We start from the raw sequence: 15,205 nt of genomic DNA, 5'->3' as shown, positions 1-15,205 counted from the left end.
ATTGTAACTGTTTTGCACTTCGAGGACTCCCTGTAGTCCTGGTTAATGTGTGGGACTTTCATCCCATGTTTGTATCTTTTAGCCATGGCCGGCACATTTTTCTGCCTTGTTTTTGAAAGGCTGCGAATCTCTCGAGCCTGCAGATAACTCACTTCATTTTGTAGTTTCCACTGGTTCCTCTCTCTGGGAGGTTTGAATTGTTCAATTTGGGAGAGCTGCTGCTGCCACATCTTGTTCATTGTTGGATGAGAAATGTTCATGTGAGGAAACTCTTCGAGTAGCAGAGGCAAGAGATCGTTCTCTTTGACTTTCACTGAAAAAAAGAGACAGACCTCAGCAATGAACAGTGGAAAAGTGGGCCTTATGCAGGGGTGGGCTTCAAAAGTTCCAGCAACGGGTTTGCTGCCACTTTGCTGGGTAGATGTGGCCACGGTGGGCATGGCCTAGTCAGCCTCCTGCACCACAGGGGGGGAGACTTCCCAGGCTCCAGAGGCTTTCCTCGAGCCTCCTGGAGGGCAAAAACTTCTTCCCCTGGGCTCTGGAAGCCCTCTGGAGGCCAGAAACGGCCCGTTTCCGGACTTCCGGTAGGCCCAGTTTTTGCCCTCCCTGAGCCTCTCTGCTGGCCCTGCACTTATCTTGCATGATGAACGGGCCGCATGGAGACTCCGGGGCGGGGTGGGAGGAGCCAGCAGGGGTGGCATTTGGGGGTTCACCGAACTGGGCAGAATCCTGGGTAGAGGATCGCCTGAACCCATGCGAACCCCCAGCAGCCCACCACTGGACTTATGCTTTGAGCTGCCATTAAAAACAGCTCCCCTCCCCGATCATGGAGCCGCCATGATTAGGGAAAGCTGGACTAAGCTTACTGTTTTATACTTAATTAATGGTCATGGTACTGCACGTCACATTACTTGATTTAACATTCTTACTTATAAACTGTAGATTGTGTATGAACACATTTAAATAGGTCTACTTACTTTGGGGTAGGAGCTATAACTAGATTAACAAGGGATGGAAAAATATTATTTATTTGTATTCTACCTTGGTGGTGAACATAGCCAACACAGCTTCCTCCCTTATTTTCCCCACAACCACTACCACCCTGTCAGGTGAGATGGGCTGAGAGAGAGGTTCTGGCCCAGCCAACGTTCACGGCTAAGGTGGAACTAGAGCTTATACTCTCCCGTTTTCCAACCTTAATCATTAGACCAGTATTATCCAATACTTATCCACAGGTCTTAAAGTTGCCAAGGTTGGACATTCTTGCACTACACCTAACTGGCTCGTATATTTATCACATAAACATGTTTCGAGAACAGAGAAATTATCATGTGCCATCAAATCATGTTGAATCTTAGCGACCATGTAGATTTTCTCCATGATGCTCTGCTTCTAACTTGATCTTTCAAATCTTTCACTAAGGAAACCATCAGCACTATAACTGAGTCCATTTAAGAGAAATTAGCATCTCCTAAATTATTTTTCTTTTTAAAAAGTTTTTATATTCTGTTCTAGCTCTTTTCAAGAATGATATTAGCCAGCTCTATAATTACAATTGTACCCTACCTGGGGGAATATAGCAGCTGAGGGTTATCCTTGCTTTACCAGTCTCATTTCTAATGCGAAATAGCTACTCCTGGTGAATTTATACCCATATTTCCCCCAAACAGTATATAGTTGGAGTAAAAAAGACCTTCTAATCCTGAATGCAGAAAAATAATTTTAGGAACCACTCAGGCTAAGGTGATATTATTGAGCCCAATAAAACTGACAAAGGACAAGCTGTTCAGCATTGAAGGCCAGCTGAAATGCACAAATCATTAATTTGTTTCCACATCACACTTAACAATACTTGTAAAAAAGCAGTTTGCTTGGTATATGATTTATATATGATTCGGTTTGTAAACCCAACAGCCAAACACGTCACGTTGGTGTTGAAATTCAAGGCATTAATTCTGCTTAATTCTGTGAACTGATTTTTGAAAACTCTATCTAATATCTAACGATATTTACTGCACTTATGTAATTCTTATGGATGCAGATTATTCTTCTTTGAAACCACAACTCCAGATGAGATACTTGACTGTGTTTCAACTAACATTTTTGTTATATTTGTATGGAAGAAATCAATGCTTGAAAAAAGAAATGTGACTTTTCTAAGTGGTGGATAGGCCAGCTGCTTTATCTTAAACTCTCTCATCTATAGATTTGCTCCATCAGTTCAACATCACAAACACATAGAAATATTAAATTAGTATGGTCATTGTTAATATTCCGTGCTCTTAGCCTATCTCAAAACAAGCACAGCAGTTTCAGTATAACAGCTGTCATAACTTATTACTAAACAATATTGCACATCGACGAACAAATCTGAAGTTACTCAGAGTGGAGTTTTTTTGCACTTCACAAACTGGTTGAGAGTAAAGCATTGAGGAAAGAATCATTATCGACATATTTTGAAATCAAAGGAAGTAGAATAGATTATTTTTAAGCTTGAAATGTTTTGGCTACACTTCTTCTTGAATTACCCACACATAATTATATATAGCTTGACAGCATTCATGGTTACTTTTTTATCTGAGTCAAGGGGACAGGAGGTGAGGAAAGAAAATGAAAAGAAAAGGAAAGGAAAGGTTGCTGGCTTGCTCTGCTCAGAGAAGCACTGATTTGTAAGTGATATACCAATCAGGTGTCAGACTTAAAGAGGACGAAAAAAAAATTTCAGCCATGGAAGCCCAGCCTTCCTCATGACCTTGGAAGAAATTGCTGAATAAAAGGCTCCCTAAATTCTCTTCTCCTCTTGCCCAGGTTTAAGACATATGGAGGCAATCAGAGAAAAATGTTTTTTCACAGCTACGTATATGCTGCTAAAATGCCAGTGATCTTGGCCCCTGCACTGAAAGAACATGCTTTCAGAGGCTGCCAGGCTCTCTACCAAGGCTTCAGTTCTTACTTGGAGCTGCTTTTTTTGGCTTCGCAAACCCTCCTCTTGAAATCCTCTGATTGAGTTTGGAATGCCGAGGTATATTTTTTCGAGAATAAATCTTTGCCGCATGTGAAATTCTTGGAGTTCCTTTAAGTACGTTCTCTTTGTACTTTTGTTCCTGGATGCAAACACACACACAGAACAAATGGTTACTGGATCATTCATTATCCTAGTGCAGGCAAACCCTAATGATAGCACACGATTCCTACAGAAAGAGGCAAACCCATAGTGCAGAGGCTGGTGATTTTCCGTACATCAGACATTTAAGCTCTCCAATGGCTGGTGAATATAACTACATGTCTTTAAGATGAAAACCTTAAAATATAATCCTAAAAGGCAGAAAGGCCTCTTTTCACATAAACCAAAAGCAGATCTTGGCCTCCCCAGGTACAGAACATCTTATTCGCCAATCTTCAAATATCTGGTTTGGACCCAAAGAGGTCAACATCTTCCACTTCACACAGGACAACTGTTTTGATTTCCTCTCAGAGTTTTCCAGAACAGCTTCCCTTGGACACACACTGAAGGGGAGAGTTTGCCATCTTGCTTCCTCAATCCAAACATACAACTTTAAAAAAGATCTATATTGTCATTATATCTGTGATATCTTTCTATCTATTAAATGAACAGTGAATTATTTCCATACTAAATCAGCTAGCTGGTAACTTGTCCAAGTGGCATTTTACCTCAGAAAATAATACTAAGTCTCCAGCTACATTCTAAAAGTGACTGTTTCTCTGACTCTGATTATATACAGGTAGCCCTCAAGAAAAAGTGGCCACTGCAGGTAGTCCTCAACTTACGAGCACAACCAGGAACAGAATTTCTGTTACTACGCAAGGCAGTTGTTAAGTGAGGTGCATCTGATTTTATGATCTTTTTTGCCATGATTAAGTGAACCACCATGGTTTTAAGTGGGCCATGGTGTCGTTAGGCAAATCCAATTGACTTTTCCTTATTGGAAGCTAGAGGGGAAGGTTGCAAATGGAGACCGCGTGGCCCCTGGCATGCTTCAACCATCATAAATAAATGCCAATTGCCAAGCACCTGATTTTTGAACATCAAGGTACTACGATGGCTCTAACTGATTGTAAGTAACTTGTTTTTCAGCACCCTTGTAACTTCAAACCGTCACTAAGCAAACGGTTGTAAATTGAGGATAACCTGTATTTAAAGTGCTGCTCCAGTAAATTTGGTGGGGAGAAAACCCTCATCAAAATTTAAATCTATGAGAGTTGACCTGCAGTGCAAAAGCTGCCCTTCAAATATTAATGATCCAAACCATACTGAGAGTTAAAAAGAAATGCACAGAACTATCAGCATATTTCTTCTGCACCTTACCATTTCCTGAGCCTTTGCTTTTATCTTTGCAAGTTCCAGACTTTCACTAGCTTCGTATGCTCTTAGGTCTTCGTCATAAGCTTTACTCAGATGCTAGAAGACATAATAAAGTCCAATTGTTGTCTCTAAGAAGTTGTTCATTGATGAAACATGCCTTTTGATCAGTCTAACAGCAGTTCGCAAACTAAAGTTTTAAGAAATCATGAGTTCCATTTAATTCTAGGCTACTGAAACTTAATATATTCAGATTCAGTTGTTCAGCTGCAGTTCTAGAACAAAACACTCAATTAACGTACTGAAAGAGTAATTAACGTCTGAAAGGTTCAGAGTCAGATAATAAGATAAGCTCCCTCTATTTTTTAAATAATAAATTAAAAAAGACCCAAGAAAGATAAAAGTTCATCAATATTAAGGCTACCCCTTCCTTGTTTCCACCTGTCTAAATTTAAAAGGTAGGAGAAGATATAAATTTGAAATACGTGGATATGGATTTACAATAAAAAAAATGCTGCCCAGATAAAGTTCCAAACCAAGCTTGGAGTTATAAGAATTAATATCCTAAATATTAACAGAGATATCCTAGTTATGTATTATTTTTATTTATTACATTTATATGCTGCCCATTTTGCAGTTTGTGGAATCTCTTGGCAGCTGTCAGTCAGAATAGGGGTTGTTTTTTTTTGGTCAAGTGGATGTGATCAGGGACCAGTCTCAGTGAGGAGATTAGCCCTCAACTGGCAGACTCCTGAGCCTCAGATAGGGACTCCTAGAGATTCATTCAATAAAACAAACAAGAGGACTTGCACTTTCGCTTCCTGTTGTCATTCTACCTATGCTCTAATTCTGTGACTTTTCTTTTCTTTCATGTCTGGTTTTTACCCAAATTTCTCCACTGGCATTTCCAAAAGTGTCTAGTCTATATTAAGAATCTCTAATCACCTTTGTATCTTTCAGTAATTCTTTCAGCCTTTCATCTAGAATAATCCAATTAATCATGCTTTTGGATTGATGCCCTTTCCATGTGCATGTGTGGAGACTTACACTGAAACCACATTGTTGAAACAAAATGCCATTTTTCTATAACAATACAATACCATAGCAGAGTTGGAAGGGACCTTGGAGGTCTTCTAGTCCAACCCGCCTAGGCAGGAAACTCTACACCGCTTCAAACAAATGGCTACCCAACATCTTCTTGAAGACTTCCAGTGTTGACGACAAATGAATGTGATCAGTTTCATTCATTGCTGTGCTTCCAAGTGGTGTGATCACTTTTTATGTACCCTTTTGTCTCATTCCAACTTATCTATTTGTGACACCTAATAAAATCTTGGGATCACTTCCATTTAGAACACTCCACGATTTTCCCCAAACTTATTTCTGATTCTTCTACTATCATCATTCACTGAACAATAACTTTTTTCTCATGCCCGTCCACAACAATTGGGATGACACAAATTCATACTTCCCAGGATATTTTTCAGCCTAGTCAATTTTATACTTTGACCTCTCTGTATGACTTCTTGATGCCATAACACAAGATTGGGCCATTTACATTCCAATCTTATACATCTTTCCCCATTCTTAATTTTTCAAATGTGCAATGTATCTATTTTTCTGTTATTACCTTTATTCATCCAGACTCTTAGTTGTAGCGGCCACAGACATCAGTAGAATATTGACCTCAGCCAACCCACATGGCTTTGATCAATCAGGTATTTTTAGTGTGATAAACTAGCTTTATCAAGTTACTAGCTTTAACCATATCTGTGCCCCATGTAACATTCCCTCCCAACAGCAAGGACAATACTGGTCAGCTTCAGAACATTTTGGCCACTATGTCATAAGCAGGCCAGTTTTACCCCAAGCAAGTGCATGCTATTCTATACAATCTCTGATATTCTAAAGATCATCTAGCAAGCCGACATACAATGCTACCATCCCACCCATTAGGAAATACATGCAGCATACTGTCACACTCAGAATGTTTTTTTTTGGGGGGGGGGAGGAATGATATAAAACCTCTGAAGTGGAAAAGCAGTTCTTTTCACCCATGTTCTATCTACCATTAAATGTCTGTAGCCATCCAGGTCATGGCTGTCCAAAAGGTGCTTTTTCAGCAGGCAACTGGATAAGTTGCCTCCAGAAAAAGCACCTTTGGGATAACCATGACCTGTATGACTGAGAATCTCTACAGACTTTTAGCTATACAATTTGGGATGAACACTCTTTGAATGGTGTGGGAGTAGGAATGGATTTCCAGATGGAAACAAACTGCAGAGTACAGGAACCATTTGCACTACTCAGGTGATCCTGAAGACACAGATAAACCTCCAAGTGCTTCAATGACCCTCTAAAAGGATGCAAATTACCAGCTATCTGCAAGGAATATAAATCCTTCCATTCCCCACCATCCAGTCAGAGCTGAAAAAGCAAAACATCTTCAAAGAAAAAAAACAAGGAAGTCCAGTTGCCTCCTGCAAAAACCCCTTTGGGATATTGGCTCTGCTAAGGTTCCATGTACGCTGAGAGCATCTATTAATACATTCACTCATTAAGGCATTATTTAGTTGCCCGCATTTCCATTCCTGCTGCCATTACCTTTGCTCTTAACTTCCTTTGATCCTGTTCATTTTGCCAACATATTCGCACTCTTCGCGCTGGCTCTTCGGCATCTTTCTGGAGAGGACTATCTGATACATGTGATGGTTGATAATTGGATGGGGGCGGGGAAGCAGAAAATGACCGTCGCCTGTTGGGTGCTTTCCTTGAACGACGAATATCTATGAGAGAAACAAACTTTAGATAAGTCTACCACAATTACCATATTTTTCAGAGTATAAGATGCACCAAGATTTTTATGAGGCAATTTAAAAAAAAAAAAAGTTTTTGCACTCCGCAGACCTCCCAAAAACAGCCCGTTTTTCACAAAAATGGGCCATATTTTGTCCAAAACAAAGGGCATGCATAGCCTTTAGGCTTATAGAGTGCTCCTGAGGGCTGGGGGGGGGGGGGAACGGCCTGTTTTTTGCTCATTTTTGCCCTCCCCAGCTCCCAGAAGCACTCTATAAGCTTCCTAAAGGCTATGCAGGGCCATTTTGGTGAAGGAGGAGGGGTTTCAGGAGGCAAAAAATGCTGTATTCAGTGTATAAGACACACCTAGATTTTCAGCCTCTTTTTTGAGGGAAAAAAGTGTGTCTTATACTCTGAAAAATACGGTAGGTTTTTTTTAAAACAAAGGATCAGGAAAGCCCTTTCAATAAATTTCAGAAGCTCTGTTTCTAAAGTTTGCCCTATCATGTCTTTGGGATCCGACATGGGCTGCCCTGTATTACATTCAATAAGATACATCTTTAGAAAAAAGTACCTTTGAGAGATAACTGCGACCTGGATGACTGAGAATCTTCACAGACAATCAGAGACACTTTTTTTTTTTACATTTAACAATTAGATTCAGGCTCTTTGTAACGTTATTGTTTTAAAACTTTTGAGTTAGCCCAGTTCCCAACAGTGCTCAAACCCTTCAGTTTAGCTGTTGTGACATCCACTATACAGATAAATTTCTTCAATCTAGCACTTTCTAGAAGGTATTACAATGACAATTCTCAGAAGTCCTAGATAGCATGGTCAACAGGAATTATGGAAGTTGTAGCCCTGATAGTTAAGGAGGGGATCAAGTCAAGGAAAGATGCTAAATGATAGGCAGGTATATAGCTATTTTCAATTCCTGATGGAAATAATATGTCCCAACATAGAACAATGCAATTCGTTCATTAATGAATTTCAGAATATTACCTGATTGTTGTTTGATTTGGCGATAGTCCATGATGCTGTCACTGTGCTGAGAAAGGGTATCCTCATCAGCCGACAACTCGCCTTGGCTTTGTTCACCCAAAGCACGCTTTAACATCTGTAATTGTTTTTTTTTTAATGCTTTATCTATTCAGAGTTGATTTCAAATTAATCTTCCATGATTTTACATACAAAACATTTGCTTTTAATCAAGAAAAAAAATTAAGTACACAAAGTCTAATATTTATTTCAAACACTCTACGTCACCACTTTATGACACCAGCTGTAGGTCAAATCTGCACAAGCAAAGGAACGGCTGATAGAACTTTGTGATGCCAAGAGGTACTATTAAAGAACCCTTAATAGTACTATTACTCCATTGCACTATTACAGACCACAGCAAAAGGTTCTGGGTATTTGGGTTCCACCACAAAACCGCAGTAGACTAAAGCGCGCTCAACGAAAGCGCGTACCTGACGTCATCACAGCGTGACGAAAACATCACGCTGTGAGCGGTAAAGTTAAAATTAACGCGAAAACCTTACCCTAACCCCCCCAAACCTAACCCTAAACCTAACCCTAAACCTAACCCTTAACCTAACGCTAAATCTAACACTAACCCTAAACCTAACCCTAACGCTTAACATAACCCTAAACCTAACCCTAACCCTTAACCTAACCCTAACCCTTACCTTTATGTGAATCGGCTTGCTTTAAAAGCGCTTTTTAAAGCGCCCTTTTTTCTCCACGGTCGTATTTGTCGCGCTGCTGATGACGTCAGGTACGCGCTTTAATCGGGCGCGCTTTAGTGGACCGTGGTTTTGTCGTGCCACGGGGTATTTATGCTTCCTAGAGTGAAAAATCCCTTCAAGAAACTAGTATCCAAAGTTTATTAAGTCCTTTCCTTGTTGTTCCAATTTTCACAGGCAGGTATTTTTTTTCTTTTGCAGAAAAATTGTTTAGAAATGTGAACTCAAGCTTAAAAGTATGAAGCTCAGGTCCCTCTGCTAACCATGAATCCCACAACAAGCTAAGCTTCGTATCAATTTGCAGTCCAATCCAAGAAAAACAAAACAAAACATATGACATATTTTGAGGTGTGATTTCAGATAACCTGTTTCAACAGACATTCCCCCCACCCCGCCTTCCAAACAAGCAGGAGCCAATGGGCTAGTCAGCCTTGGGTAAAAAGCACCCACAGCAGCAAACCCAGGGAGCCCGGGCAGTCAATTGAAGGAGGACAGATCAAGAATCAGTCTGAGGTGAAATGAAAGTTATTCTTGTCAAGTGTACTTTACATTTACTTGCTTGTATTTTAGGATTTAACAAAGCTTAAGAGTATGATTGCAGGATCCTAAATTGGCTCATCTCTATCTGCTTAGCTTCAGTCATGTTGCTTGCTTGGTTAGCACAATCCCAAGAATTGTTGGCATTAACTTACCGCATCCAGTTCATTCAGCCTGCGGGAGAGTTTCTCTGACATTTCAGAGAGTTTTTTCTTTGCACGTCTATGGGGAAGAGAGTCTTCTATAAAAGAGTCTGCCAGAGCAGGATGTTCTTTCTGGCTGGGGAATCAGAGTAAAACATGATAAAATAACAAAGACAGAGAGTGAACACTGAAAGTATAATACTGAACAAATGGGATCATCTTAAGCATGTAAATCTTGTTTTCAAGAGGAAAATAGGAAGATGAGTAGGTAGAAAAAGAGAAAGAGGAGAGAAATTCAAAGAACATGAACATAAAAAACCCTCCAAGAACATTATTGTAATTTAGAATTTTGTCTTCTCGATGCTTAAGCTCTCTTTCTTCTTTTAACTGTTCTTCAATAGCCTCTAAACTAAATGAATGAGTAAATAAAACCTCTCTTAATAACAACATTATTGCTCTTTACATTAAGGCATTGATTAAATAACTTAATGGGATCATGTGTTCAAGAACGTTTAGAGCCAGCATTACACCCTGTTCAATCATTTATACTTGGCTGTAACCCACTTCTGAAAAATTACTTTTTGCAACAGGATTTATTCTATTTTTATTTTATTCATCAAATATAGAGACTTCCCATTTCAGTCACAAAGTGACTCTACACGGTGCACAAATAAAAACATAGAAACATAACCACGTAAAAATGGTATTTCAGTAAAAGAAAGCAGTTAAAACAATCATTAAAGGGGGGGGGTGTCAAGGCGCTAACCAACCTCAATGTTGTATGCATACAACTCGGCACAGCCAGACCTTCAAATTATTTCAAAAGACCACGAGAATGGGAGCCAACCTCACCTATGGGGGACAATATTCCAAAGGGCAGGGGCAATGGCAGAGAAGGCGCTCTCTTCCTCGATCCCACCAGTGTAAATTCTGTAACTCAGGAGTCCCCAACTCCTGGTGGTCTGAGGACCAGCACCAGGTCGTGGCATGCCAGAAACTGGGCCGTGGAAACAAATGAAGCCTCACCTGAAGGATGCAGGCAGTATGCAAAACCATGCCCCTTCCGGGCCATAGAAGCGGTCCCTGATGCCCAAAAGCTTGGGGGCCATTATTTTAACTGACAGAGCCTGCAACATACTTTCCCTGCCTCACCAGAAAGGTAGCATGACTTTTCTTACTGAACACCTCATACTGATTCAGACCACAGTTAAAGGAACACTACTCTAATTGACACTGTACTGCAACTCCCATCATCTTTAGACAATAGACTGAATGACTTGTAGAGCAGTACAAGGATAAAAGCCCCAGGTTAGTGGCAGTATGTATGGACTTGGAGGACAAGATTATTCTGAAGAGCAACCCCAAGTTCCATTTTGTGTGAAAGAAATGCATACCTTTTCCCAATAAATAGATTCCTTTGTTTGGGCCTTGTGGTTTGTATAGAGGTGAACTGTGGTAATCCATTCTCCTTGCAACTCTGAATCGATATGTACCGCGAACTCTCGCCTATTTCCTTTTAGAAGGGTGGAAGGGAAAAGCTTTCATTCAAACAGCTCAGGACAAATTCAAGAGATTAAATCGGTGTTAAAGTAATAGAGATCAGACTGCATAAAGAAGAATTGCCAAATAGAATTATTATGATAATACAGAAAATTAGATGTCAGAAACCTTTTTAAACAACAATATTTACAGCAGGATAACCAAGCCAAAAAGGCATTTAGAGTTTGAAAACATTTACATCAATCATTCACACATTAAATGCTCCTTAAGGGGAAGAAAAAAAGAAAGAGAAATGCAGTCTTTCAAAATCTCAACATTCCCAGATCGAAGTGAAAACAGACATAAGCTTTTTAGAATCATAAATCATAGAATTTTCATAATGGGAATTGTTTTTATGTATGCTTCTCTAAAAAGTTTTCAGTTATAGAGATATTACATGACCTCTGAATACACATACTGTATTTTTCGGAGTATAAGACACACCTTTTCCCCTCAAAAACCCTGCCCCTTTGCAAAAATGGCCGTTCATAGCCTTTAGGAGGCTTCCAGACTGCTCCTGGGGGCTGGGGAGGGCAAAAATGAGCAAAAAACCAGACTGTTTGTTGCTGGTTTTTGCCCCCCCCCCCCACTCTAGCCCCCAGGAGCACTCTATAAGCCTCCTAAAGGCTATGCATGCCCTTTTTTTGATGAAACACGAGCCGGTTTTCACAAAAAACAGGCCATTTTTTTCTCATTATTGCCCCCCTCCCAGCCCCCAGGAGCACTCTGCAAGCCTCCTAAAAGGCTATGCATGCCCTTTTTTGACAAAAAACAGGAGGTCTGCAGAGTGCAATTTTTTTTAATTTGCCTCTTCAAAATCCTGGTGCGTCTTATATTCTGAACAATACGGTACATAAAAAGTATATGTTTAAGCTAGGATGATGATAACATTCTGGTTGGTCGTACCCGAGAACCATCATAATGAAGATATGCCCAACCAATAACATTGATCATCATTTGCAGTATTGTCAATATTAATTTGCATTTGAAGTATTACTGGAAGTTAGGGTTTGACATATTATCATTAAATCATAATTAACTTCATTTAGAAAAATGATCAATGTCTTGTTTTTGCAAACAAAATCCCTGATACAAAAGGAACATAAAATCCTTAGACTAGTTTTCTGCTCATTGCTAGATCGACTTTAAGCTCCTCCTTACTGCTAGACTTCCCCATAGGCTGTCATCAACTCCACGCTGTATCTCAATATATCCCTCATCTATGATCCTCACTTCTCCCTCAGTACTTAGCCTTTTAAAGGTCTCCTGCTTTATTCAAGCTTTCGTTCCTATGAATCTGATATATTGTACCAGAACAGGAGTCCCCAACCCTTGGACTATGGCCTGGCACTGAGTCACGGCCTGCCAAGAACCAGGCCACATAAGCGACTGAAGCCCCATTTGCAAACGTGCCAGATCCAAGGCAGCATGTGAAACCACACCCCTCCCAGTCCGCGGAAAAATCGCTGTCCACTTAACCTGGCTCTGGACCCTCCACAAGGTTGGGAGCCACTATCCTAGAACACTGTATCTTGTATGTCCACATTCATCTTTATGAATGAACCTATTCTTACAAATTCTGTACCCAACCCTTGTTCTTCATCTCCTACCGAGCTTTAAACCCACGTACTGGACATATCTTTGAATTCTTATGTCTCATTCTCCATTCTTTCTCAAGATTCCCATTAGAATTTTAGATTTGTGAGATATGAAGTTTGTTTTGGTTACAATGGAAACCTGGAAGATATTGATGATTATCGTAAACACTGAACAAATACATCTACAGCCAACTAAACAATGTGTTACCTTTTCTGAATCATGTGAGCTGACTTGTAGCACTGATTCACCAGTTACACCAACTCCTGTTCCTGATGGTTCTGTTGGAAAATCTGAGCAGGAGTCCAAAGAAATTAATTGTATAAATTACGTAAGAAATATAGATATAGCTCATTAAACACTAAACATTCCCTTATTAGATAGATTACATAAAAAGTGATGCCCAAAAAATCCAACCCTTCTATTGAGAAGACAGATTTGAGAAAAGGGCAAATGCCTAAAGATTTCCTTTTGCCTGTAGCTTGGTGTATACAAATGACACTGGCACTATTGTTTTCAACTGAAATTGGTAAGTCTGAGGGATTTGGGTAAGGAAGCTAGGCATTGCCCAGAATTTTTGACTACATTTATTTACTGTTTTCTCCTTTTCCTTTTTTGGGATCGGAATTTCAAATTCTCTTCCTTTCAGAAAATTATGGTAAATATCTCACTGAAAGGGACAATAAGATTCACATTATGAATTTATCTCAATTTATTTATTCAATTATGGATTTGTGTGTCTTCTTTTAAAGCAAGAAATTCCAAGAGTGTGAGGAAAGACTTGAAACCTTTTATAAACTGTTGTTGATCAAAATGATTGGTAACAAAAGTTTTACTTATAAATCTAATCCAGATGTCCAAGACAATATCTGTTTTCTGTTTATTTGATTGCTAACCAGATTTCTAAAGTGTTTCTCCAACTATAAATACAGTATTGCTAATGTCCAACGAGCAACGTTGTTTGCAAAAATAAAGATGTTAGCAGAAAAATAATTGCAAGAATTAGCACAACTAAAAATAACTGCATGCTTCTGCCAACATTCTGTTTACTTTATTGTTGCCATTGTGGCACAGGGCGCCCTTAGACTATCTCCTGGCTGCCATACCATATTATGCACCTGAGGGTTTTTGAGCAAGGATCTGTTAACTCACTCATTATGGCTTGTCATTATGTGTGAATTCACCCATTATTCAAGTGACATAACAACATTTAGCCCCAGGAACATTACTGTCATTCTCAAGATTTGAGACGGTGATGTTTTGTGTAGGAAATTAAGATCTATTCTTGCTAGATCTCTACAAAATCTGTAGTTCACTTAAACTTGAAGAAACATAACCACACATGTCCCCTTGTCCCAGGAATGGAAACCTGGTGGATGCTAATGACTATTGCCACAATCAGCATGACCAATTGTCATGATAAAAGGAAGAAGTATCCAGCTGGATACAACTTGAAGGCCACAGGTTTTCCCTCCTCACTTAAAATTCTGACAAACAAAATAGAACTCGCTTAAAAAATTCCAGAAGCATCGAATTCTTATAAGCCCATTCCCATGCTAGAAATCAATAGCAATTCAGAGTAGCAAGGAATCTGACTTTGAGAAAATGTTAGAACAAACACTTTAAATGGAAATTCTTACAAGAAGTTGCGTCTGGAAAAGAATGGATGCCATCTGAAAAAAGAGAGTATTCACGCTCAGGAGGTTCTGCAAGCTATAAAAGAGAATGCAATACAAATGAAAAAACATAGTAAAATGGTCAAAACAAGTAGGCTGAAAGAGGCATTGATCTTAATGAGCATGGAGCATAGAGCCCTGGTGGCGCAGTGGTTAGAAAGAATGCAGTATTGCAGGCTAACTTTGCCTATAACCAGGAGTTCAATCCTGACCAGATCAAGGTTGACTCAGTCTTCCATCCTTCTGAGGTTGGTAAAATCAGGACCCAGATTGCTTTGGGTGATATGCTGGTCCTATAAACTGCTTAGCGAGGGCAGTAAAGCATTATGACATGATAGGTACATCTAAGTGCTATTCAAATTGCTGTTTTTAAATTTATATTACAAAATAAACTACAAATAAAAGCTTATGCAATTCAGTTCTGCCATTTCTCATCTCAAAAGCTAAAATCAACAGCAAATTTTGACTGAAACAGATATTCCAACCACAGAAAAAATGTACTAATTTCAGACAAAATTTCATGAGGTTCACTTATTCCTTTTCCTTACGTCTTTTCCCATCCCATATCATGTCAACTTCATATATTTCAAAAATATGCTCCCACTCTTTTCATTCAACAAGATGTGGTAGATTTTCTCAATTTCCAAACATGTTGACATACCTAGCAAGTGTTTATTGGAACTGAATTTGATTCAGAGTCGCTTGAGAGGGAGATGGGAAGTATATAAATTTAATAGATAAACCTAAATAAAAATTCCAGTAATTGGGAATCACCCAGAGCCACTCTGTGAGTGAGATGGATCGTCTCTAAATTTGATATATCAAAGTAAAATAAAATTACAATTCCAA

At 39.3% G+C, this 15,205-nt stretch overlaps 1 protein-coding gene across 2 annotated transcripts in view; it reads right to left on the bottom strand.

Annotated features, from left to right (window-relative positions):
* The window catches only part of CEP95 (centrosomal protein 95), a 43,282-nt gene that overhangs the window by 5,440 nt on the left and 22,637 nt on the right, over positions 1 to 15,205 (bottom strand). For both annotated transcript variants that reach the window (XM_032209655.1, XM_032209654.1), the window contains exons 9-17: positions 14,321 to 14,393; positions 12,891 to 12,973; positions 10,940 to 11,058; positions 9,558 to 9,681; positions 8,120 to 8,234; positions 6,926 to 7,107; positions 4,328 to 4,420; positions 2,954 to 3,104; positions 153 to 313 (exon numbers count right to left, since the gene is read on the bottom strand). In XM_032209655.1, coding sequence (XP_032065546.1) covers positions 153 to 313; positions 2,954 to 3,104; positions 4,328 to 4,420; positions 6,926 to 7,107; positions 8,120 to 8,234; positions 9,558 to 9,681; positions 10,940 to 11,058; positions 12,891 to 12,973; positions 14,321 to 14,393 — 1,101 coding nt within the window. The remainder of the gene's footprint in view (positions 1 to 152; positions 314 to 2,953; positions 3,105 to 4,327; positions 4,421 to 6,925; positions 7,108 to 8,119; positions 8,235 to 9,557; positions 9,682 to 10,939; positions 11,059 to 12,890; positions 12,974 to 14,320; positions 14,394 to 15,205) is intronic.

This window comes from Thamnophis elegans, chromosome 2 (genome assembly GCF_009769535.1).
Source record: "Thamnophis elegans isolate rThaEle1 chromosome 2, rThaEle1.pri, whole genome shotgun sequence".
Classification (NCBI taxonomy): domain Eukaryota; kingdom Metazoa; phylum Chordata; class Lepidosauria; order Squamata; family Colubridae; genus Thamnophis; species Thamnophis elegans.
This window is presented reverse-complemented; position numbering and strand designations above follow the sequence as displayed.